The sequence below is a fragment of the Terrapene carolina genome, unplaced genomic scaffold, assembly GCF_002925995.2.
Source record: "Terrapene carolina triunguis isolate 2854851 unplaced genomic scaffold, T_m_triunguis-2.0 Scaffold179, whole genome shotgun sequence".
Classification (NCBI taxonomy): domain Eukaryota; kingdom Metazoa; phylum Chordata; order Testudines; family Emydidae; genus Terrapene; species Terrapene triunguis.
In genome coordinates, this window is record NW_020664530.1 from 10,587,475 (window position 1) to 10,613,083 (window position 25,609).

Consider the following 25,609-nt stretch of genomic DNA (forward strand, 5'->3'; position numbering starts at 1 on the left):
GGGGGGGGGGGGGGTGTTACGGCGGGGCGGCGCTCTTCTTTTTTATCTGGGGCGGCAAAAAAGTTAGAGCCGGCCCTGGGTGCAAAGTGGGGGTGGCATACAAAGAGGCTTCATTATAGCACTCCTCTTCACCCCTTGCAGATGAGTAGTTATGATTCTCTAGACTCTACAGTTTTGTTGTGCGATTGTCAAGCTAATCATCTTTCAGATTTCAAAAAGAATCCATCTCCTAGCAGTGGCATGTCCTGTACACTCATGAGCAGAAGCAGAGAAAAGGGCTAGTTAGTTTTTTTTCATAACTCTGTTTTCCCACAAGAGAATCACATGCAGCAGAGTCAGGGCTGGCTCCAGGGTTTTGGCCGCCCCAAGCAGCCAAAACCAAAGAAAAAAAAAAAAAAGCCGCGATCGCGATCTGCTGCAGCAATTTGGCGGGAGGTCCTTCACTCCCAGGCGGAGTGAGGGACCGTCCTCCGAATTGCCGCCGAATACCTGGAACTGCCGCCCCTGTCCGGAACGGCCGCCCCAAGCACCTGCTTGAGAAGCTGGTGCCTGGAGCCGGCCCTGAGCAGAGTTACAACCACCATGAGTCGAAAAAGGAGAGTTCTCATTCCTAGGATGAATTTCATTAATCCATAATGCCACACCCCAGAAGGGTTTTAAATGGTTAGAAATTCCTGTGTATGGGAGGAAGCAGAGGACAGCTGCTGTTCTCCCACCCCACCCCAATGAAATAATTGGGTCACATTTAACACATTTTTCTTAAAAATCAAGATGGACTGGAATGAAACTGAGGAGATGATTTCTGTAGTTGAAAGCCTCCACAACCAACCCTATTTCTGGGACTTTCTGCGTTCACTCCCATGGCTGCAGGCAAGCAGCCTTTACAAAGAAGGTGGGATACGTGCTACAGCTCAGTTTCTGCAGACTATTAAAAAGTAAGTACTAAAATCTGGGTAATGTATTTGTTTTCCCTATTTGTGCTTTCTTTTATTTCCATGGAATGATGCTTTTATCTAACTCATTGTACTTCCCACTTGCATAATCAATAGCAGGAGAATTCATAGCAAGATATAGATATAAGGCAGGATTGTCCGTGTTGGCCTCCCTCTGCTTGCATTGAAGTCAATGGGAACTTTACAGATGACTCCAGTGGGAGCAGAGTGAGGCCAACACTTGCCCAGAAAAAAAGGCCCTGGGCCCTATTGTCACCTGATCTATTGATTGTGTGATTAATTATACTGATTACTTAAGAATTGCCCAGTAACACTGAGGTCTGGTAGGTTCTTGTCCCAACATCTGGCCCAATATTAGAATTATTCAGTTGGGAACCGCCCCTTCCCCCCCACACCCTTCTGAATTTGCAATAGTTCTATTACACTTATACCTATGCCTTACTTAGCAGATACCTGTACCTATAGGCTATGCTATTGGGAAGCTTGGGACTCCTTCCTCCTCCTTTTCTGCAGTCCCTGCCTTTTACTCCAGACCCTTTTGCAACTCTACCTTTCCTCCGTGTGCATCTCAGCAGAAAAATCTTTGGGAGGTTGCTGCATGTGAGTGGTGACTGAAATGATCCCTTCGTATATGAGAGTGTTAGTTTTGTCATGTTTGATGGGATTCTTCTGGATGGAGAGTTATATATTATTATTATTACATTATCGCTTTCATTAATCCAAGGAGGATCTGAAATATTGAAGCCTTTGAGACCATTTGACGTTAATCCATTTGAATGCCTATCATTTTAAAACTAGTTTATTTCTTAAGTGCTTTAATACAATGTAGTTCAATTAAATTGGCACTTGGCAATCTGTAGCAATCAGTGTCAGGTAAGTGACTTTGTTTCACCACGTAATCCTCATCCAATCTGCACAGGAGCATCTTCACTTATGCGCTACAGTGGCGCAGCATTTTAAGTGTAGCCGTGCCCCGTTTCAGTGCTGAGTTGCTTTAAGCAACCCACTCCATACAACACTGAAAGCTTCCTTCTACAGATGTGGAAGGACTTCTCAGGCAATCTGGATGGCTTGAAAACTCCCTCAGAAGCTTGGTGTTTCCGAGGTATAAAAGGATCTTGATTGTAAGGTGATTTTTTTCCCTTTCAGGTCTGCCTCCTGAGCTAGATTCCTGAGGCAATAATGGGCAAAGCAAATTTTATCTCACTGCCACAATGGTGGATCAAATAATTAACCTAATTAAATCAACAACAAATTCTGTGCATGTTGCTTCCTGTTGCTTAGCAGCCCTGTCAAAATATTATTACATTAACCATGGAAGAGGTTGGAAGGGACAGAGCATATATGTTATTTAAAACCGGTTATACAGGGACTTCCCCTAAGAAGTCAGCTACTTTTGGTCAGTTCTGTTGTATAAGAGGATATTCATACTTTTATAGCTCTTTCTATAACCTCTGGAGCCCTCTAGTAATGAAATGCCCACAAATGACTATTTGCAAAGCTTCAAGATATAGAACAGGGGTGGCCAACCTAAGCCTGAGAAGGAGGCAGAATTTACTGATTTACATTGCCAAAGAGCCACAGTAATACGTCAGCAGCACCCCAGCAGCTTCCCCAACCTGCTCCCAGCGTCTCCCACCCACCAGCAGACCCGCTGATCAGTGCCTCCTCCTCCCTCCCCACCTCCTGATCAGCTGTTTTGTGGCGTGCAGGAGGCTCTGGGGGCAGGGAGAGGAAGGAGGGCACGGCAGGCTCAGGGGAGGGGGTGGGAAAGGGTGGAGTGGGGGCAGGACCTGTGGCAGAGCCTGTGGTTGAGCAGTGAGCACACCCTGGCACATTGGAAAGTTGGTGCCTGTAGCTCCAGCTCCGGATTCAGTGCCTATTCAAGGAGCTGCATATGGCTCCGGAGCCACAGGTTGGCCACCCCTGGTATAGAAGCTACTGCTCACATGATTGCCGTCTCAGAATATGAAGATGGTCAATCTTTTATCCCTTGTATCCTTTACTTCATTTTCCTGCTCCCTCCCCAATGCCCAAAGGGTGCACAGTGCTCCAAAGATGGCAGGGAGGAGGTGGGATCATGGCCCCACACCATCTCAGCACTGGGCCACAGAATGGAAGTTGTATGCAGCAAAGTGCAGGTTGCCCCCCATAAAGGTTGTAGCAGCAACCATGACCGGGAGTTCAGAGAGGCATATTGCTTTCAGGAAGAATGTATCTAAGATGCTTTCCCCTTGGTACTGAACTCCTCACTGTCCCTTAATCTGCACTGTGCCTAACTGACTCAATGTAACCCACAGTCAGGGCCGGCTCCAGGCACCAGCATTCCAAGCAGGTGCTTGGGGCGGCAATCTGAAAGGGGCGGCAGTCCCTGTGTTTTTGCCGCCCCAAGCAGCGCGTCGAATTGCCGCCGAGGACGGCAGGTGCAGTCTGTGTGCCGTTAGGGCAGCACGCATGATTCCACGGCGGTGGCAACTTCTATGTTCAGCTGTCCGCGGCGGCAATTCGGCAGCAGCTTCTATGTTCAGCTGCCCGCGAGGACAATTCAGCAGCTTCTGTCTTCCGGCTGAAGACAGAAGCTGCCGCCGAATTGCCGTCGCCGCGGAAACGCGCATGCCGCCCTAATGGCGCATGGACTGCCCCCGCCGTCCGCGGGGCGCGCTGCTTGGGGCGGCAAAAACAGTAGAGCCGGCCCTGGCCACAGTGAATTGGGCCAAATTCTAGCCCCTGCTTCTATATACCATGGTGACATACATAAACCACAATGGCCTGTGTGAGAATTCAAAGAATGCAGCCTGCGCCCCTTTGCAGCATTGAGCGTGCCGGGGGCAGGTTGGGGTCTTGAGAAAAAGCGGCCTTAATGCTCAGATCTAGGCCATTCTGGGTGGCAGAGAAGCTCACTGATAGCTGTTGGAGGCTGCCATAAGTTAGAGCTTCCAGCTCATGCAAAATTCAGGCAGAATTCTGGACTGTCCTCTTTGCTGTACCTCTCAGGCGGTGCAGAACAGAATCTAGCACATGATGAATACACGAGAAAGGGACTGGAGTGCAAAATTGTCATATGGTATCTCCTAGTCTAAATGACAACCCCCCCCCCCCAAGCTCTTCGGGTAAGCAATTTTTTTTTTGCAATTTCTTGTTGTTTGAAATTGCAAAAAACACCAAAAACAAAGATTAAAAAAAAAAAAAAAAAAAAAGGTTGGATTTTCGTTTGCATAACAGCCATGGGGTAGAAGAAGCTATAAGAAGCGTCAGATAAAATTGGTGTGGATTCCAAAATGTATCATCAAATTAAATTTATAATGTTATTAACTTCACAACAGAGCTGGTCTGTTTGAAGAAATTTAGAAAATAAACTACATGATTTTGTTATATGCAGTGTCATCGTAGCCATGTTGGTCCCAGGACATTAGAGACAAAAAGTGGGTGAGGTGTAATATCTTTTATTGGACCAACTTCTGTTGGTGAGAGAGACAAGCTTTTGAGCTACACAGAACTCTTCTTTGGGTCTGGGACATGTATGGAGAGTGTCACAGCTAAATACAAGGTTGTTTAGCATAAGTAGTTAACACACATTTCAAGGGACCATTCAAGGTGAAGTGGCCCTTTTACCCCTCCCTTTCCCTCCTATGACTGGAGAGGGGTGAAACTAGGTTATAGTTTGTTGTAGTAAGCCATAAATCCAGTGTGTCTAGTCAGCTCATGAATTTTAGTGTCTAGCAAAGTTATGAATTTAGATGCTCAGGCTCGTCTTTTGAAGGTGTTCTGCAGGTTTTGCAAGATAATGGACAACCCTCAGATATCCACCCCAGACAGATCACCAAACTCATCCAACTCAGGGTTTTCTAGAATATTTTGTTTAGAAAACTTTGTCAAGCAAAACATTTCACTAGAAACTTCATTTGACAAAACCCCATATTTTGACAAAGAAAGTTGTTAAAAAGTTTCATCCAGCTCTACTTCACAATCCTTCTGCTGCCCTCTCCAAAGAATACGCACAATGCTGCTGTGCTGTGACAAGTGCTTGATTTTTCACTTTGCTTTCAGTTCCTTAGCATCCTTAGAAGATTTAGATGCAGTTCTATCAAACCAAAGTTTCTACAAAGCAGTGAAAATAGGACTGAATATAACCATCACAGCACTGCGCTTCTTGCAAGACTGGAGCCTTGAAGGTAATTGAAAGCTGTGTGTGTATGTTTGTTTGTTTTGCTTTCTTTCTTTTAAAGTTGCTGCATGAATTACAGGCATGTCAGGATGGAGCCATAATGTTTTTGTAGGCAGCTGGCTGAGCTCCTGGTGAGCTGATCATTTAATACTGTTGAGATTTGCGTTGTCTTGTTATTGTGCGTTGGGGCACCTAGAGCCTTGGATAGGCATCATTTTAATTGTCTGTTAAGCATTTTATTCATTTTTTTGTAATTTATCATGCATCTTGGCAAACCTTTCATAAACACACAGTGCAGACGCAATAGATCACATTGAGAATGATCTCCTTTTACTAGTGGTGATTCTTTGGAGAGGGTGTTTCACAATGGGTTAGTTTAGTTTCCTTTGGTTGTGAAGAGAACTGGATTCAAGTTTTGGCCTATATACAAGTGAAAATTAACGTGGTTGTCTTACCTTAGGCTTCCTTTGTCTCCTATTGTAAATGACAGTCTTTGCTCAAGGGCTGCATCCCATCTGCTGCACAGGTGCATGGACTGAGTTTGAGGGAGAAGGAGTCATTGGGAGGCTTTCCCTTGTGCACCCAGCCAGGCAGGATCCTGCCAAGAACTTAAGAGCATGCTGTACACCAAGGGGTGTAGTCTTTTGGTCAGGAGCTGTGTCAGACTCTCCCTCTTGCAGCCATCCAGGCCCCATTCAGGAAGAAAAAATGTGCTGAAGTCCCATTGAAATCAATGAAGTCTCACGGGACTTTAGTGCAAGTTTAAACACTCACTCACAGTGCTTTCCCGAACCATGGCCCTTGTACAGCCAGCAGCAAGCACTAGGCAAGGCAGGTACACTTCAACTGAGTGGTAAGCAGAGCATTGTTCTGACTCATCCTTCGCTATCTTGGCCTGCAAATGCAGGCTGGTGTTTGTGCCAGTTGAATGGCTGACACCACTCCGTTCCTCTTCCATTTATGGCTCCCCAGGATAAGATCAGGAGTATGATTAATTGGCCCCTTCTGTGTAGAAGAGCAGCCCAAGGCCTGTATGACTCTTAAATTCCATATAAGCCCTCAAAATAAGGACTAAGAGGTATTTAGGTTGCATGTTGGCCCCCTCCACAGGATTGAATTTCATTTAATGGGACAGACTGAAATCTGTGCCCTAAAATCCCTCACAATCAAATCAACCCCTCCTCCCACCCACCCCAAATAAATCCAGAAAGTAAGTCCCAGTGTTGGAGCCTATGGAAAAGGTGGCCTGTGTAGTAAACATTGTGTGCAGTATAAGATTTTAACCAACTGTATGAATATCTCTTACAGATGAGAGAAATTATGACTAAGGCCTGGTCTACACTATAAAATTAAATCAAGTTAAATATGTTAGTCACAGGTGTGAAAAATCCACATCTCTGAGTGTAAAGTCAACCTAAATCCCCATGTAGACAGCGCTAGGTCAATTTAGCTTCCGTCGAGCTAGCTACCGCCTCTCAGGGAGGTGTATTGCCTATGCCGACAGGAGAATCCTTCCTGTTGGAATAGGTAGCATCTACACTGAAGGACAGCAGTGCCACTCTAGAGTTTTAAGTGTAGACAAGCCCTGAGTCAGGATTTTAAATGCGAAAATGTTATACACAATCTGAAACCCCAGAGTACAGAAGTTGCATCTTCATTAAAACCTATTAGCACAATACAGTCCATTTACCCCTCGGTGATCATTCATTCCAGCCCAGTTGCACACAGTTTCAATACTGCATGCCAAATTAAACACACTAATTCAGATAAATGGGACGCTGCAGGGTCTGTTGGCACTCGCTGCATGGGGGGCATCCCATCATCTGCTTTGCTGTTTACTTCTGTTTTCTCCATAATCTGTCACATTTCAATATGTAACTTCTCACTGTTAGGCTTGCTTTGGTATGAGACACTGACTTCCACATCTGGCTTCATGCCATTGGTAGGCTAAGCTGTGAGATTTACGTGGGAGATGTGGCAATGTGGTTATTAAACTACTCAAAGAAAAGGGGACAAGGCAGTATCTATAAACTATCCATCTAGCCACTTTTTGAATATTGGAGTGACAGGTGCCAGAAATAAGATAAGAATAGATTACATAGAAAAGTAGATTCTTGAAACGTGGTCCTAACTGTGCTTTTTGTGATTTCCTTTATTAGTTAGTGCTTAGGACTTGTTGTTGAATTATGGTCATTAACCAGTTTAATCCTCCTTTCCAATAGATGGCACTGCCAAATTACAGTGTACAATAAGGAACTCAAATAATAAGTGTAGCAACAGTATCGAGCAAAATGAAGGACATTGTTCCCTTTCAACTGAAATAATACTGAGAAGACAGGAATGGAAAAGTAGAAAGAATCTAAATGCAAGTGTTGTCCTACAGAGTAGATTAGGATGTATGTAGATTTGAAGGCTACAGGAAATTTAGCTTCTTGGAAATGTTTTATTGAGATTATGTAAATAGTGCCCCACCCTATCATACCTCTCAACCTGGTTAGATCCAGATGTAGGACACAGTGTGGAGACAGTGGGACAGGCTCGGTCTGAAGGTCACACAAAATATTAATTAGGCAAGTAACTTAAAATGCTGTGGGCTTCATCTTGTTAGTGTAAAGAACTTTCTGTACCCTCAGTTTCATAATTCTGTGGTTCCAAGTAAATAACTTTGAATGAGAAAAGAGAGGCGATGCCAAATTTGTCTGGAACCTAGATAACTTTGAGACTAAAATGAATCCTGTCACTGAAATGATGGCCATTTGAAAAATGTTTGCTCCAGATTTAGATTCTGTAGCCTTTTATATATCTAATGTGTATACATGGAATTTCCAAAGAAGTGAAGTGTAGTTTTGTGTATGCAATGCCTGTGACATTTCCAACCTCCACGGTCGCGAGAGAATGTTGATGACTGCACTCAGGGTCTTCGCTTATTGACTCAGTAAATGGGGGAGGAAATCAGGTATTTTGGCTCAAATATCATTGGCAGTAAACCAGTGCGTTCAAAAGCATACAATGGGTCCCCATTTCTTTCTTAACTGAAGTAGAACCTATGAGCAAATTTATGGTAAACTTGAACACTTACTTTAGGCTGAAATGTTCAAAAGCACTCAGTGTTGGCGTAACTCTGCTCCTACTGAAGTCACCCTGACTTCAGTGGAAGCAGAGTTAGGCCAATGTTGAAAACTTTTGAAAATCTGAGCCTTTTTTTTATTCTTATAATAAAAAGCAGTTTCCATCCAAAAAGAATGAAATACTCACAATAGTTAACCATTAGTTTAAGAACATAAGAACAGCCATACTGGGTCAGGCCAAAGGTCCATCTAGCCCAATATCCGGTCTTCTGACAGTGGCCAATACCAAGTTCCCCAGAGGGAATGAACAGAACAGGTAATTATCAAGTGATTCATCCCCTGTCACCCATTCCCAGCTTCTGGCAAACAGAGGCTAGGGATACCATCCCTGTCCATCTTGGCTAATAGGCATTGATGGACCAATGCTCCATGAATTTCTCATTCTTTTTTGAACCCTGTTATAGTCTTGGCCTTTGCAACATCCTCTGGCAAGGAGTTCCACAGATTGACTGTGCGTTGTGTGAAAAAATACTTCATTTTTTTTTAAACCTGCTGCCTATTAATTTCTTTTGGTGACCCCTAACTCTTGTGTTATGAGAAGGAGTAAATAACACTTCCTTATTTACTTTCTCTTTTTCAGTCATGATTTTATAGATCTCAATCATATCCCCCCTTAGTTGTCTCTTTTCCAAGTTGAAAAGTCCCAGTCTTATTAATCTCTCCTCATATGGCAGCTGTTCCATATCCCTAATAATTTTTGTTGCCCTTTTCTGAACCTTTTCCAATTCCAATAAATCTTTTTTGAGATGGGGCGACCACATCTGCACGCAGTATTCAAGATGTGGGTGTACCATGGATTTATATAGAGGCAATATGATACTTTTGGTCTTATTATCTATCCCTTTCTTATTGATTCCCAACGCTCTGTTCACTTTTTTGACTGCTGCTGCATATTGAGTGGCTGTTTTCAGAGAACTATCCACAATAACTCCAAGATCTTTCTTAAATGGTAACCGCCAATTTAGACTCCATCATTTTGTATATATAGTTGGGATTACGTTTTCCAATGTGCATTACTTTGCATTTATCAACATTGAATTTCATCTGCCATTTTGTTGCCCAGTCACCCAGTTTTGCGAGATCCTTTTGTAGCTCTTTGCAGTCTGCCTGGGACTTAACTAACTTGAACAATTTTGTATCATCTGCAAATTTTGCCACCTCAGTGTTTGCCCCTTTTTCCAGATCATTTATGAATATATTGAATAGGACTGGGCACAGTACAGATGCCTGGGGGACACCACTATTTACCTCTCTCCATTCTGAAAACTGACCATTTATTCCTACCCTTTGTATTTTAACCAGTTACCAATCCATGAGAGGATCTACCCTCTTATCCCATGACAGCTTACTTTGCTTAAGAGCCTTTGGTGAAGGACCTTGTCAAAGGCTTTCTGAAAATCTAAGTACACTATATCCTCTGGATCCCCTTTGTTCACCTGCTTGTTGACCCCTTCAAATAATTCTAGTAGATTGGTGAGGCATGATTCGCTTTATAAAAACCATGTTGACTCTTCCACAACAAATTATGTTCATCCATGTGTCATACAATTTTGTTCTTTACTATAGTTTAAACCAGTTTGCCCCATACTGAAGTCAAGCTTACCATCCTGTAATTGCTGGGATCACCTCTGGAGCCCTTTTTAAAAATTGGCGTCACATTAGCTATCCTCCAGTCATTTGTTACAGAAGCTTATTTAAATGATAGGTTACAGATGACAGTTAGTAGTTCTGCAGTTTCACATTTGAGTTCCTTCAGAATTCTTGGGTGAATACCATCTGGTCCTGGTGACTTATTACTGTTTAATTTATGAATTTGTTCCAAAACCTCCTCTAATGACACCTCAGTCTGGGACAGTTCCTCGATTTGTCATCTAAAAAGAACAGCTCAGGTTTGGGAATCTCCCTCACGTCTTCATCCATGAAGACCGATGCAAAAAAATCATTTAGTTTCTCTGCAATGGCCTTATTGTCCTTGAGTGCTTCTTTAGCATCTCGATTGTCCAGTGGCCCCACTGGTGTTTAGCATGCTTTCTGCTTCTGATGTCTTTTTTTTTTTTTTTTTTGCTATTACTTTGAGTCTTTACCTAGCTATTCTTCAAATTCTTTTTTGGCCTTCCTAATTATATTTTTACATTTCATTTGCCAGAGTTTATGCTCGTTTCTATTTTCCTTACTAGGATTTAACTTCCACTTTTTAAAGGATGCCTTTTTGCCTCTTCACTGCTTCTTTTACTTTGTTGTTTAGCCACGGTGGCACTTTTTGGTTCTCTTACTATGTTTTTTAATTTGAGGTATACATTTAAGTTGAGCATCTATTATGGTGTCTTTAAAAGGTTTCCATCCAGGGATTTCACTTTCTGTTTAACTAACTTCCTCATTTTTGTGTAGTCCTGCTTTCTGAAATTAAATGCTACAGTGTTGGGCTGCTGTGGGGTTTTTCCCGCCACAGAGATGTTAAATTTAATTATATTATGGTCACTATTACCAAGTGGTCCAGCTATATTCACCTCTTGGACCAGATCCTGTGCTCCACTTAAGACTCAATCAAGAATTGCCTCTCCTTTTGTGGGTTCCAGGACTAGCTGCTCCAAGAAGCAGTCATTTAAAGTGTCAAGGAACTTTATCTCTGCATCCCGTCCTGAGGTGACAGGTACCCAGTCAATACAGGGATAGTTGAAATCCCCCATTATTATTGAGTTTTTTATTTTAATAGCCTCTCTAATCTCCCTGAGCATTTCACAGTCACTATCACCATCCTGGTCAGGTGGTCGGTAATATATTCCTACTGCTATATTCTTATTATTAGAGCATGGAATTACTATCCATGGAGATGCTATGGTACAGTTGGTTCATTTAAGATTTTTACTTCATTTGATTCTACGCTTTCTTTCACATATAAGGCCACGCCCCCACCAGCACGACCTGTTCTGTCCTTCCAATATATTTTGTACCCTGGTATTACTGTGTCTCATTGATTATCCTCATTTCACCAAGTTTCTCTGATGCCTATTATATCAATTCCCTCATTTAAAACGAGGCACTCTAGTTCACTCATCTTATTATTTAGACTTCTAGCATTGATATATAAGCACTTTAAAAAATTGTCACTTTTTAGTGCTCTGCCATTACATGATGTAATTGAATGGGACTTTTTTCCTTTGACTGTTTCTCATCAGACCCTACCGGTATTTTATCATCTTCCATCCTCTCCTCCTTACTAGGACATAGAGAATCTCCATTAATAGATCCTCCCCTAAGGGATGTTGCTGTCCGAACCACTAGCTCCTCCACACCTGTTGGCTTTCCCTCAGCCCTTAGTTTAAAAACTGCTCTATGATCTTTTTAATTTTAAGTGCCAGCAATCTGGTTCCATTTTGACTGAGGTGGAGCCCATCCTTTCTGTATAGGCATCTCCTTTACCCAAAGTTTCCCCAGTTCCTAATAAATCTAAACCCCTCCTCCCTACACCATTGTCTCATCTATGCATTGAGACCCTGTTTAAGTCTAAGGATGGGTGAAAATTGTGAATAGTTCAAAAATATGAAGGCTTTGGCATCCTGGAGGACCAGTATTGAATCATGAATACCACCCTTATCCCTTCTTGAATAATGTAAAAGCTCTCCACTGTGTGTTTTTACTGTTTGGGATGTATCTTCTAATATCGAATTAATTAGTAAAATTGGTATTGGCTACTAATACAACAGACCAAAATTCAACAAATGTACTATTTGCCTTATACTGTTAGATAACTCCACTCACCAGACTTCTATTCACCCATGAAAGGTTATGCTCCAATACATCTGTTAGTCTATAAAGGTGCCTCAGGACTCTGTTGCTTTTTACAGACTTCTAGTGAAATTGTGCATATGAACTATTTCTGTCTGTCTCCCATGCACACACTCCCATCTTAGTATCTCTCACATCAAAAGGTGACAGTGTCACAGCAGGATCCTATCAGAGATCGGTTACTAGAATACAAATTCAGAAAATTTAGGAAATGTATAACCTAAGTTCATCTCTTCTTATAGGCTCTCGGTACAACCTGACTCTTTGGGATGTTGTGTGGGATCCGCATGCAGTCAAAGTGGAACTTGAATCCAGATTTGGTTTAGATGATCTTCATATTGGAAAACTCTTGAACTATACGGCAGAGTTCAGTAAGGTAAATTTCTAAAAATGTCAATGTTCCTTTTTTGTTTTGTTTGTTTCCTTTGTACCTAATGAGCTTTTCATCCCTCGTAGATGCTAAAGCAATGTCTTTCAGAAGTAGCTACATAGTAGGCATTGCCATTGCATACAAGACAGCATAATCTCATACTGGGTGAATGACACCCACCCAGCATCAGTCCACAAACTTGAATGAAAGCATTGCAGGTTTTGTTCAGCCAACATTTGCATCATGATACATGATGAGCTTCTTGAAGAAGAACATCAATCATCACTTGAAGCAATTTATAACGGAGCGAGAGAATGTTTTATTTAGAGGCAAACAGGGTACAGATGGGAGAGAACATTTCAAGTAATCTCCCCCTTTAAGGCACAAGCACTATCTTCTCTTTCTTTGCATCCTCCACAAGGGGACATAGCTTAAAGGGATACGGGCAACTTGAGATCTAATGTGGGTATGGCACTGCAGCAGAGAGGGTGCATTCCAGTGCAAATAGACAGAGAGCTCTAGCTCTGCCCAAGGTCTGCTGTGGCTGCAGCAGCACCGGAGGCATGTTGGGCTAGTTACCTGAGTAGGTACCCAGGGGCTCAGGCAGGATTGTACTTGGGCAGCTAGTCCGGGCTGCTGTCCTAGCCACCATATCCACAAAGCATCCACAAGCTGCTAGCTTGAGCAGAGTTATTAAAAAGGTGGGTTTTTGAAATAATATGCAGAATAAAATGAAAGGAGGGGAAAAAATAATAGCGGTTTTCCATTTGCCCAACATTTTCTTTGAAGTGGCAGTTAAGTAAATATATCTTACAATGAGACAATGATGGAAATTCATGCAGCAACCAAAAGATTGCAAATTGTCTCATCTTAACTCCCATCAAAATAAATGCAATTAGCTTCAGCAGGCACTTGTGCATATGAAGCTGTTTAAAGGCCTGTTTACTTTGAAAAAAAAATTGTTTCCGTGCCAGGCTCTGTTCATCCAATATGAGGGTGATGGGGGCTCTGCCATCTTGGTTGTTACCCTTCCCAGAGGGGCTTTCAGAAATGACACTTCAGCCTTTATCCGCACATGTGTTAAAACTGAGTCTTCATGTTTAAAGAAAAAAGCCTGTGGCTGTGAATCTTTCCATGCAAAGATGACAACCTCTCTAATAATAATAGTAGGGAGAAAATAGTTAAGAAATAAATGTTGGAATGATTCATGAATGCCTAAAACAAACAAAAAACCCTGGTATATTTATAAGATCTGGGCAAACAATTGAGTCCAAACTTGCTTTGTATTGGTTGCTTCTCTGAACTGAACCCCAAATGCTGCTATTTTAGAAGAGGTTCTGTCAAACTTTCTGGAGTGACTCATGAACGTGGATGCCAAGCTCAGGGCAGATGTGTCACAAACCAGGGTAAAACCCCAAATTGGATGTGTGTTCTATAATTAAATTTCACCAACCAAGTATCAAGTGTTAACTCAGGCACTATAACAGCCTGAACATGGAGTCACAGATGATCCTCTTGGGTACTCAGGTCTATTTCCCATCCAGGCAAGCCTGCCTTTCTCTTGCACCAAAAATCACAATCTTCAGGTCACCTCAAAGGACCAGTCACTTACTGCAAGTCAACTGTACCTCAGATCTCCAACCAAAGACTACGCTTGGTGCCAATCCTGTAATAAACTAACTAAAGATTTATGAAGTAGGAAAAAGAAATGAGTTATTTACAGGGTTAAAGCAGGTAATCATAAGACACACAAAAATGAGATACAGTTTTAGCAAACCTTTTTATAGTTACAGAGCAAACACTTAAACATTACCTTATTACATGGGATACAGATATTATAAGTAAGATTAATACACACATCCCATAAAGCCTAAACACATTCTTATAACTCTAATATCTATTGTAATAGACATGCAAGCCAGACTGGTTTCCAGCTGTGCATTCGTCTGTGTTCCATGAGGCTCAATGGCCTTGGCATGAGCTGGCACCTGGTCTGCCAGCATCACAGTGCAAACTCACCAATTGCGATGTTGGCCCAGAAGAGTCCTGAGCTGTTACTCCATTTCTGAAGAGAAAGGAAGGTGTGACGGGGTCAGGACTCACCACTGCAGGTGCCTCCCGCTGGTTACTCCGGGAATTAGCTCTTGTCAGCTGCTGAGCGCTCTCTGCGTGTGGTATCTCGCCTGTTGTCTGCTCTGCTGATTTGGGACCCACGTTGCTCCCCGACCGGCGGCGTCCTCTTCAGGACACTGCCCTCCAGCAGTGCCCGCTACTCCAGTCTCACCCCCTTCCGGAGTGTGTGTGTGTGTGTGTTTAACAGCAGTCCTTCGGCTTGCACCAGCTTCGGTGGCCAACCACAACCCCGAAGTCTAGCCCCTCATTTCAGGAGCAGGTTGCAGTCTGTCTCGGCCCCACTCCTCTGTGGCCAGGTGCAGTGTAAGGGAGGGTAGGGGGTGACCCAGACCCACCCGCTACTCTGGGTCCTGACCCAGGGACCCTCTAGCAGCAGCCTCTCTCTGCCCTACTTTGCTCCCATCTTGTCCGCCTATCTTCCCTGGGCCATTTCCCCTTTGGCACCATGCATCTTCTCGACCCTTTTTAGCAGGGGCCACAGCCTGGCAGGTAACTGGGCCAGAGCTCCCCCAAGCCTGCCCAGCACTGCTAGGTCCAAAGTGCTACCTCCTTACCTCAGGAGCCAGTCCTCCTCCCTTGCTAGTCAGGGAGAGACTGCCTTCTACCTTGCTAGGCAGCCTTTATATAGGGCCCAGTCTGGCCCTGATTGGCTGCCTCTCCCTTTGCCCTGATTGGCTCTCCACAGTCCTTTTCTGATTGACCTCTGGCCTGTGCAGCCTCTCTGGCCTGTTCCAGCCCTTTTTCTCAGGGAGTGGGGCAGCCGCCCCACTGCAGAATGGTTCAGGTTTGGTTCCTCTAAACTTTCAGATTAAATCCTGAATTTGAAGTTCCCTGCATTCACCAATCATTAATATTTATGCACTTTGGACTCCAGCTTCTTTGTTTTCAGAAGAAATGCAAATAAAGTGTCTTCCAATTAATTCAATTGCTAATTTATTTGATCATCTATTTAATGTGATGAAAACTTCATGGACCAAATAATTGTAATTAAAATAACAGCTCCCCCCCCTGCACTGGTATAAATCTTGATTGCTTTAGGCGGGTATTGTTTAGTAGTTTAATCTAGAAGGTTGCCACTTAATTAAGGAAGGTTAAAATCCTGAATCAAAGAGAAGAAAATGAGTACAAAGATGTGCAATAATAAAGGTGGACTGATTAAAATTATGTTAGACAGACATTGCCAATGTTATAAACTCTACCATGTACAATGTGCTCCCTGGTAGAAATTTGCTTATTTCGGGCCCAGTGATAAGAACAGTTTTGATTGCAAGAAGAGGAAGTCTTTTTTTTTTTTTTAAAATGAACCCCAGTGAAGTGGGTCTACACAGAGTTTCTGTTCTACTGGCAAACCAGTAAACTGGTGATGAGTAGAGCCCTGTGTGGATACAAAATTTATATCTGGGGATATAAATCGGATATCTGTGGAGCCGCAGGGCTCTACCGGGAACCGCAGCAGTGAAAGCAGCAGCATGTCGGGCCACTGCTTGCAGGAGTCAGTGCCCCAGGTGGGCAGCTCCTTCGGAGTGGCTGTACCGCCCCCCCCAATCCTGCCCCTGGCCTCGCCACTGATGCGGGCACCAGGTCACTGGCAGCTGTCCCTGGTTGCGCGAGCATGTGCAAGCTTAGGCACTTTGCTGAACGTAGCTATTGTGCCTGCACTGCTTTGATAGGGCATCACTTTTGGAAAAGCCTAGTTATAGTGAACCCTTTTAAAAATCTTTTTACAGAAAAACTCCGATTTTCTCCCTTTGCTGCCTACGAGCTCTCCCTGTCGTGGGTGGTTAACTTGACGGAGGATGTTTTCCTCTTTTCTTGTCTCATTTCTTCTGTCAGTGCAAACAGCATTCTTTGGGCAGGGCAAACAGCTCTTATAAAACTCATTTTCCTGCTTAACATTAAAATCAAATAAAAATGTGACAAATTAGCAAAGATGAGGTCCATCTATGGCCTTTTTTTGTTAGTTAAACTGATTTCAGACTTTTTTTTTTTTTTTGGTTGTGTCCTTTTTCATATTACTCACCCAGTCCTCATGTGAGTAAATTCTAGTAATCTAGTCATTAAACTCAATGGGACTATTCACATGAGAGAAAATAGTGGAAAAGAAAAGTGTCCCTAATTCTGAAAAAAAGTCTAATTTTAAGATAAAATTTTGTCAGGCCAAAAAGAATCAGTATGATCATGTGTGACCTGTCTTGCCGCATCACATTGTACCTAGTAATTCCTGCTTCAGATCTGTTTTGTGGTTGGACTAGAATATGTTGGTACTCTTCAGAAACTTCTTCAGTACTGCTTTCCAGGCAGAGTTTGATACAAATTTCAAAGGAGCTTGGCACACACATCTTCCATGTGGGTACCTAAAGAATTGGCCAGATTATCAAAACCTTGGCTCTGAGTTCTTGGAAGGGTTTTGTCACTAAGGATCAGCATGATCTAGCGAACTGAACATAGGACTATCGCCCAAGAGCCCTTGAATTCTAATCCCAGCTATAGTGGTTTGCTGTGTGACCATAAAGTCACTTGACTTTTCTGTGCCTCAGATTAGCCATCTACAAAACTGGAATAATATCTACCTACCTTACTCTGTTACTGGGAATCTTAAGACACTGCTTTGCTGCTACTTAAAGAAATATATAGGATTGTGAATGTCAGTCCCAAACAGTCACAGCATTGATGTATGAATACCTGAATTTCATGTCTAATGTTCCAACTGGCTTGCTGACAAACCTTTTTGCAGTATCTCCAGTATTGCCCTATTCACAGGTGACCAAAATCTGATTACAGGATTATTGTTAGGATGAGTTAGTCAATATGTACAGAGTGATTTGAAATAGTATTATTAAGAAATAGAGGAATTTTCCCTGGGAAAATTAAAAAATATTTTGGTACAGAGGTCAGATTGACTTTCCATGAGGAAAAAGGATTGTCAGGCTTTGCAAGTTGTGAACTGTAATATATATAAATTAGTAATCTATCCTAACAATCACATCTTTGCATTTAATGGCTCATTTGCCTCAGTAAATTTTGCATCAGTGTAGCAACACTGGTATAGCTATCCTGGTGTAAAATTCCTGTTGACAGTGTAAAATGGGGCTTGCACCAGTATCATTTATTTGGTTTCAAGCTACACCAATGCAAAAATCCCTAATGTAGACCAGTCCAGAAATGCACACAACTGGGTAGTGGCTAATGCGTGTTTTGGGGTTTCCTGTCAAAATGTGCAGAGTACATTTTGCAGTCTCTATCGCAGATCACTAGATTGTGATAATTGGGCTTTGTTCATCCTGAAAGCAGCCTGACGGCTCTGCTTTTTTCTCCGACAAGTAAGTTGATACGGGTGATAATACTGAGTGGTTCTCTGACGTGTTCATCTATTTCTTTTGTCACTGCCAGATTCCCACAGAAGGCACACTGGAGCAGTTTGTATGCTCAGTCCTGTCCAATGTGTCCGAATTTAAAGCTAACAAAGAGGATAATGAAGGCGGCTGTATCCATGCATGGCTTGAGGCCAAAGTCTATCTTGTCCATTCTGTCAACAAGATCAAACTCTACATGCAGGTATGCTTTAATAGGACAGCTGATATGATACATATTTTGCTTATATACTGTTGGTCAATCATTAGCCCTTATTGAGCTAGACAATATTCAAAACCACAGGCTGACTGTGTTCTGTTTTTAAAAAATGGCATATTGCACAGTTAGCATTAGAGAGTCCTTACAATGGAAATATAATGGAAACCTTGTTTATCCAGCCAATTGTTAATCAAAACTCCTCATTAACTGAAGTTCAGGCATGAAACCTGACAGAACATAGAGAGTGAAATTCACTCCTGTGTAGAGGGCCAGTAGAAGGACCATGCACCTACTCCCCTTTAAGCCCTAATTTGAGAATTTAAGTGGTGCATAGGCTTTGTGCTGTCTACTTGCACAGAGGTGAATTTCACCCACAATACCTTGCCTCCCTACTTAGACATGGATTTGGATTTCAGAGAGTGTTGGATAAAACTGGAAGCAGAACACAGGGCTGTAGTTCTAGATCTCCACTGTGCCACCTAAAAGTTCTCCTGTTATAGAGTGGCTTGAAAAGCAAGATCCAGCTAGGTCTGTGATGCCATGAATGTATAATCACCTGTAGAAGGGAGGCTAAAGGTTTCAAATATTTTGCCAGTGAAGTAAAGTTAAGGAATCCATAATTTAAAGAAGGATCCTACCTTGCTGTCTTAGTTTTTGCTGTTTTTTTTCAATTAAAATGTGTATTCTTGGGATAAAGGTTATTTGTATGGAGTCACAGAAGTGCAGGACAGGTTACTATAATAACAACCACTGTCTCTGCTCTGACAAGTTTACACTCTAATCTGAGGACAGCACTGCTGAGCTTGGGTGTAATTTTCATCAATATTTTGTGCACTTCAGCAGCTTTCCTGATTTAAAAAAACACTGTAATAATAGTACTTACTCTTAGCACATTTCATCAGCAGATCTCAAAGCACTTTGCAAAGGAGGTCAGTATCACTATCCTCATTTTACGGATGGGGAAACTGAGGCACATAAGGGGGAAGTGACTTGCCAAGGTCACTCAGCAGGCCAGTGGCAGAGCAGAGAATAGAACCCAAGTCTCCTGAGTCCAGTCCATTGCTCTATCCTCTAGACCACACTGCCTTTCTGTAAAATACTGTTATATAAGGGTCAGTATTTACCATATTTAACTTCAATATCAGTGATAATCTCAGATATTATTGTATGCTAACAGTTGGCAAATGTTGACATTTTAGTGGTGACCACTTGAAGTACTGTACACTCTGGGCCAGATTTTGGACCTGCTTCCATCCCCTAAGGGGGCAGCCCTTGATGTAAAAGCTGACCTGAGCAGCATAAAGCTGATATAGCTGCTACTTAGTCTACTCTCTTGAGCCTAAGGGGCAAGTTGGGAAGTAGGAAGGGAAGAGCAGTTGCTAGTGAATCACTGTAACTAGCAGAATGTAGAGCAGCTGAGTCAGACCAAGGTGTTTGGGCCCTCTGTATGTAAAAGCAAGTAAAATAACTGAAAACGTTGTATTCGCATTGCCAAGTTGGCATCCATGCTGACTGTACTTAACATTAGCCTTCATGAAGCCAGTCCCTTCTGAGTGAAGATGAATCATTAGAGAAAACTTTCATTGTATGTTGTAACTCAAGAGGAAGAAAATCTGATTTTGGTTTGGTTTGTGAAGAACGTTTGTGTTTTGCATAATGGACTGGGCCGTCCCTAGGGGGATGCGTGGCCCGGGGCGGAAGTGATGGATTTGTCTTCCGGGACCGACAGCACCGGCCAATCGCGCTGTCCCACTGGGCACCCCAAAGCACGGGGCCCGAGTGGTCTCCCCGATTCGCCCTACCCAAGGGATGGCTCTGATAATGGAGAGGAGCTTCCATCCTGTAATAAATGAAAGTTTGTTTCTCCTTTAACATGCTAGATATTTCAGCAGTGGTTAAGCAGTAACGAGCCTCAAAAATTCCTTTTTGAACTTGGAAGAAGCATGGCTGATCTTGTGTCTCAATATCCAGAGGACAGTGAGGCCTGGAAAATTATTTCAGCAATAAATATCCTGATCCAACATGTGAATGAGAAATTGGAACCAAACTTTGCAGAAAGACATCGTGAATCTCAGGATGTGTAAGTTTATGCATCTCCATTTTCAATATTCACAGGGCTCTATTGATTTTACTTGAAGGACAAGAATGTCAGCTGTGATAATCAGAGTGTACAATTTTAGTAAAGCTTTTGCTCTTACACAAACTCCTCTTTGAGCAGTTTATTATTAAAACTAATATTGTAAACAAGGTGGAAAATAATATTAATTTGGGAAAAGAGGGTGGAACAGAAAATGTCTCAGTGAATTTATGCAGAGGTTGACTAAAATAATAGAAATGTAGGGCTGGAAGGGACCTCGAGGTCATCTAGTCTCTCTGCCCCCAATGCTGGACTTAAGTATACCTTGACCATCCCTGACAGATGTTTGTCAAACCTCAATAGGGTGAAAATGCTACTGATACTTTAATGATTTTATTTGTAAAACATCACTGGTGTTACAGACAACTACCGTAAAATTGACAAATCCCTGTCCTAGGGAATTTAGGACCTGATTTTGTAAGCTAAGGGCCAAATCCTGAGAGCTGTTGAGCACCTGCAACTCCCACTGACATTAGGGAGAATTGTGGGTGTTCAGTACTGGACAGTAATAGAAAAGGGTGGTGGAAGGGATATGGGGCAAAGAGGTTGGGAGAGGGAGGCCAAAGGGATACAGTGATAGGCTGGAAGAAGATATAGGAGGGATATCCTGGAAAGAAGAGAGGGTTGGAGGACAGGATAAGGAGTATGGTTTCCCATTGTGTGATATCCATATTCTTCCTGAAGAAATTGGCAAGACCCTGTCAGAGAGCTAAAGGGAGTGGGATGGTGGAATAGGTTCGAGGAAGGCAAAGTGTCAGAGAATTGTAAGCATATGATTTAATCCGAAGAGGTGTAGAGCTGTTTAGCAAGAAAGACAGCAGAGCTTAAGAGTTGTTGTGGAAGTCCATAGAGGCCCAGAACAGACTGGGTATTCAGATTGGTAAGGGTATGAAAATTGGAGGGAAGGAATGAAGAGTAGAGGGAGATGTACCTAGGGCAGGTATATCAGGGGCTGAGACTACAGTGGTGGCCAGAACACTGACAGACTGGATATTGTGGAAGGATTGTCTATTAGGTCTGGGGGAGCGAGAGATACTGAAACGTATTTGAAAGTTTAGTTTGATAATAAAAAGATGTTTTAAACCCTTCATCACATGGGTAAAAACCCTCCCCATTCATTTCATATTACTTCAAATCTCCTGGCTGCCAAACTGCTTTTGCTCACTATTGCTGCCAGCCACTTTAGTGTTACCCATCTTCTCTCTCCTGGCTGTGGCTGTGGTCACTTGTGTCCCAGCGTTGCTCTTTCACTTACATTCAGCATTGATTTGGATGGAGCTGCATTTGCTGTTGATCAGCCTCATGTTACATATCTGAGTCCTCTGTGTATACACAGGCACCAGCAGTTAGTGCAGCAAGACAAGAGAGCAGTGGTAGTTAGCCTGGGTTGCAGGACTGCAGGGTTTAGCCCATGGTGACTCCAGGCACTGCAACTGCTGCCAAATATATGGTGAATCCTCCAGGCCATCACCAAATGACTCTTCCATATTCTGCAAATGGTGTGTTCTAATTATTAAATGTAAATATGTATAGGCTAATACTTGTAAGTCTGCAATAGTAAACTGTTTATTCAAATGAAAAGTTTTATTTGGGGTTAGAGAGATAGTGTTTTCTTAAACTCAGAGGTGGCATTGTGTTTTAGTTCTGCAGCAAACCACATTGAATTGTGTTCATCAAAGCATGAATCTACTAAATACTTCCCCCCCATCCTTCTGTCCACCAAAATAAATGCCAATATTTACCCAGAAAAATTAAGGGTTTTTTTGCATAGATTTTCACCTGTTTTTTGTTGTTGTAGTAATAAACACCGCTAAATTCCCGGGAAAAATTAAATAAACTAAAAACTGAAAATGAAGGGCCCTATGAGTGAGGAATTGCTGTGTGCCTAACATCAGTACCACTATTTGAAGTATTTCGTTAGGAAAGGAATTTTATGTGTGTGTCTGTGTACAGATTAAACCAAATTGTTTAATTTTATTCTCTCATGAAATGGCTTCATTACTCAAAATCAGGGGAAGTCAATAAACAGGCCGCCAGACACTTTTGAATGGACTGTGAAATCTTTTTATTTACTTATTATTATTGTGGAGTGAAAAATGTTTCTCTGGAGTCCAGATCTTGACTATACCTTGACCAAGAAATTTGGACCTTGACAAAAAATAATTGGACTTCCCCTGCTCTAAATTAAGAGAAGGAGGGTAATCTGAGAGAGAGAGAGAGAATGGTCCAGTACTTAGTTTGCTGGCCTGACACTTGAGAGATGTGGATTCAAGTCCTCATTCCACCCCAGATTTATTTTGTGACCTGGGACAATTCCCTTGGTCCCTTAGTGCCTTAGTTTTCTATCTGTAAAATGGGGCTAATAGTACTTCCCTACTTAATAGAGAGGTTGTGAGGTGCTCAATACTAAGGTAATGGGGACCTCCAAACAGAACACACTCTCAACTCAATACCTGGCCCCCAGGCTTCACGGCAACCCCTGCTAGGGGGCTCTGGCACTTCAGCTTTGCTCCCCTCTTGGAGCTGCAGCCGTTGGGTTGCTCCTTGTTCCAGGGACCCATGAGTTAGCTCCACTCCAGCATAGCTTTGCTCCCCAGGGCTCTGCCTGTCCCCAGCTGCAGAGTAGCAGCCTTTTATAGGCCCAGGTGTAGCCCAGCCTCTTTAGCTAACTGGATTAGGCTCACCTACTCCAGTCCAGGGCAGCTTGGCTCAGTCTACACAGAGACCAGCTACCTTGTGACAAGGCCATTTAAGAACCCTGGGAGAGACTCATTTTTTTTTCTTTCTCTCTTGAACTGAAAGGTAAATTCCAAAAGTGCAAAACTTTTTCTTTTCCTCCCTTAAAGTTGCTGAGACTTATGGATTTGCTAAAACACCACAGAATGTATCATTCTGTAGCCTGAATGGGATCATGAGGCAAAGGAATTCATTCTGACATTCACCATCTAAAGCTGCAATTAGCTTGAATATTCATGTTAGCATTTCAATGAATCTTCAAGCACTGATTTTGTTTTATTTGGGTGTCTTTAGAGGTGTGGTGAGGGTTGTTTTTTTAGTTGTTAATTTTTATCTCAGAGCCATTATATACTCTCAAACTATTAAGAATCCGAAATTGAACCCCCCTGCTGAAAAAAGAAAATGCATGAAATCCAAAGAGTGCACCTAAAAACAGATTTAGCAAAACACTTAGGCACTTCCTGAAGACTCCTTAAAATTAATGATACTAAAGCATGTGCTTAAGTGCTTTGCTGAATTGAGGCCTGGATCTTTAAAACTATACCCAATAACATATGCAAGTACAAATACCAGCAAACACAAACAAGTAATCTTATTCAAACAAGTAGTTCCATAGACTCACGTGAGAGATTATTCATGCACATAAGTGTATGAGGATCAGGCTCTAAATCTCTTGTTATAATTATGCACGTTTAAGAATAAAAGGAATAATACTTATTCTGAGATTCTTGAGTAGTGCATGCAACACTGCAAATACTTAATATTTCAATATACATATATTATTTCCTATTTTTCCAGTCCAATAAAATTATCCTATTAGCAATCAGTCACTGGGCTAGTTGAAATCCACCTTGGTGCTTTAGGGATGCCTACAATTCTCAAAACATCAGACCGCATGTGAACAGAAGCTTGCAGCTCTGTAAAGAATTGATTGCTCATTCATTTGAAGAGTTCTAATTCATGGCACAAGCTAAAATACAACCCTGCTAAGTTACCAGTGACAAACAGATGCTTTAGGAACCTGGTTTCCCCATCTGTAAAATGGGAGCAATACTGCTTTCCGCAGGCAAAATTTAAAAAGATACTATACAGGAGTTAATGTGTCTGCAGCCATAGAAAGGTAGGTAAATAAGTAGTGGTACCCAGATTTTATGGATTGGGGAAACTGAGGCTCAGAAGGCTAAATTGGCCTGAGGGGCACTATGGTATTTAGATAAAGCACAAGATGAGGAATGAAGAAAGAGATATTGTAGTTCTGCATCTGACATTGTTGGTGTGTGAACATGGCTAACTTAAATCTGCACCACACTTTCCCTTCTTATAAATTGGAGATACTGATATTTACCTACTTCATCACTAAATTGTTTGAGTGGCATATAAAGCCATTTGATAGAACTGGGGATAGAACTTGGAAGGTACCAACCATACGTTCTGTCCCATAATCCCCTTTGGGGAGCTGCCACTACTGCCTCTTGAAGATCCCCATGTGCAGAAGTGTTTCATTTAAAATACCATGAACACCCATGTAGTAAAATATATCTTGTGGAAAATGTCATCCCCTGAATGTTCTGAAAGGGAGGAAGGATGGCTTTGGGATTAAACCTGCTGTAATGGTAACACCTCTACTCTTTAATAAATGTGAAAAGTAATTTAAACCCATATGACACGTCTGTTAATAGATCCCAGAATTATATTTGTGTTTTTTGCAACTGCATCAGATTGTTGGCTCATATACAATTTGTGATCCACTATAATCCCCAGATCTTTTTCATCAGTACTTCTGATCCATTTTGTTGTTCATCAGTACTCCATTTTGTTGTTGTGAATTTGATTTCCTTTCTAAGTGTAGTACTTTACCCTTGTCTTTATTGAATTTCATCTGATTGATCTCAGACCAAGTCTCCAATGTGTCAAGCTTTTTTGAATTCTAATCCTATCTTCCACAGTACTTGCAACCCCTCCCAGCTTAGGGTCACCTGAAAATTTTATTAGCTTACTCTCCATCCTATTATCCAAGTCATTAATGAAAATACTGAATAGTGCCTGACCCAGGCCAGAGCCCTGCTGGGCTTCCCAAGGTAAGTCCTCCAAGTTTGACAGTGAACCACTGACAGTTACTCTTTGAGTACTGTCTTTCAAATAGCTGTGCACCCACCTTATAGTTTCATTTAGACCACATTTCCCTAGATTTTTATGGAACTGTGTCCAAAGCCTTACTAAAATCAAGATGTATCATATCTGCAAACACAATACATGATATGAAGATGAATACACTACAAAAATAAAGTCCTTCTGCAGTACTGCATCCTTCTTGGTGTCATGTTGAACTTTCCATTCTATTTTTATCATTCTTTTTGCCTACAGAACCCTGTATCTGGAGAAACTGCAGAAGTTGCCTCAATGGCCTGTTATGAAGAGACTGCTTTTTGTAGATGGAGCTATAAGGAATGTAATAATCCAAAATTTATATTTCACTAAAGGTAAATCTGCACTGTAGTTACTTTTCATCAGCTCTCAAATGGCGGCCCTGGCATTTATCAATAGCATTCCACATCTAGCAAAGCATTCAGACTGTGTAATACATTCCACGCTAATATATTTCCAGTGTCTCTAGAGCTTTTCAAACTTCAT

At 42.1% G+C, this 25,609-nt stretch overlaps 1 protein-coding gene across 1 annotated transcript in view; it reads left to right on the forward strand.

Annotated features, from left to right (window-relative positions):
• The window catches only part of LOC112117073 (ATP-binding cassette sub-family A member 13), a 288,528-nt gene that overhangs the window by 30,348 nt on the left and 232,571 nt on the right, over positions 1 to 25,609 (forward strand). The window contains exons 6-11 of the mRNA XM_026654040.1: positions 772 to 935; positions 5,001 to 5,125; positions 12,275 to 12,408; positions 17,926 to 18,090; positions 19,986 to 20,185; positions 25,343 to 25,458. Coding sequence (XP_026509825.1) covers positions 772 to 935; positions 5,001 to 5,125; positions 12,275 to 12,408; positions 17,926 to 18,090; positions 19,986 to 20,185; positions 25,343 to 25,458 — 904 coding nt within the window. The remainder of the gene's footprint in view (positions 1 to 771; positions 936 to 5,000; positions 5,126 to 12,274; positions 12,409 to 17,925; positions 18,091 to 19,985; positions 20,186 to 25,342; positions 25,459 to 25,609) is intronic.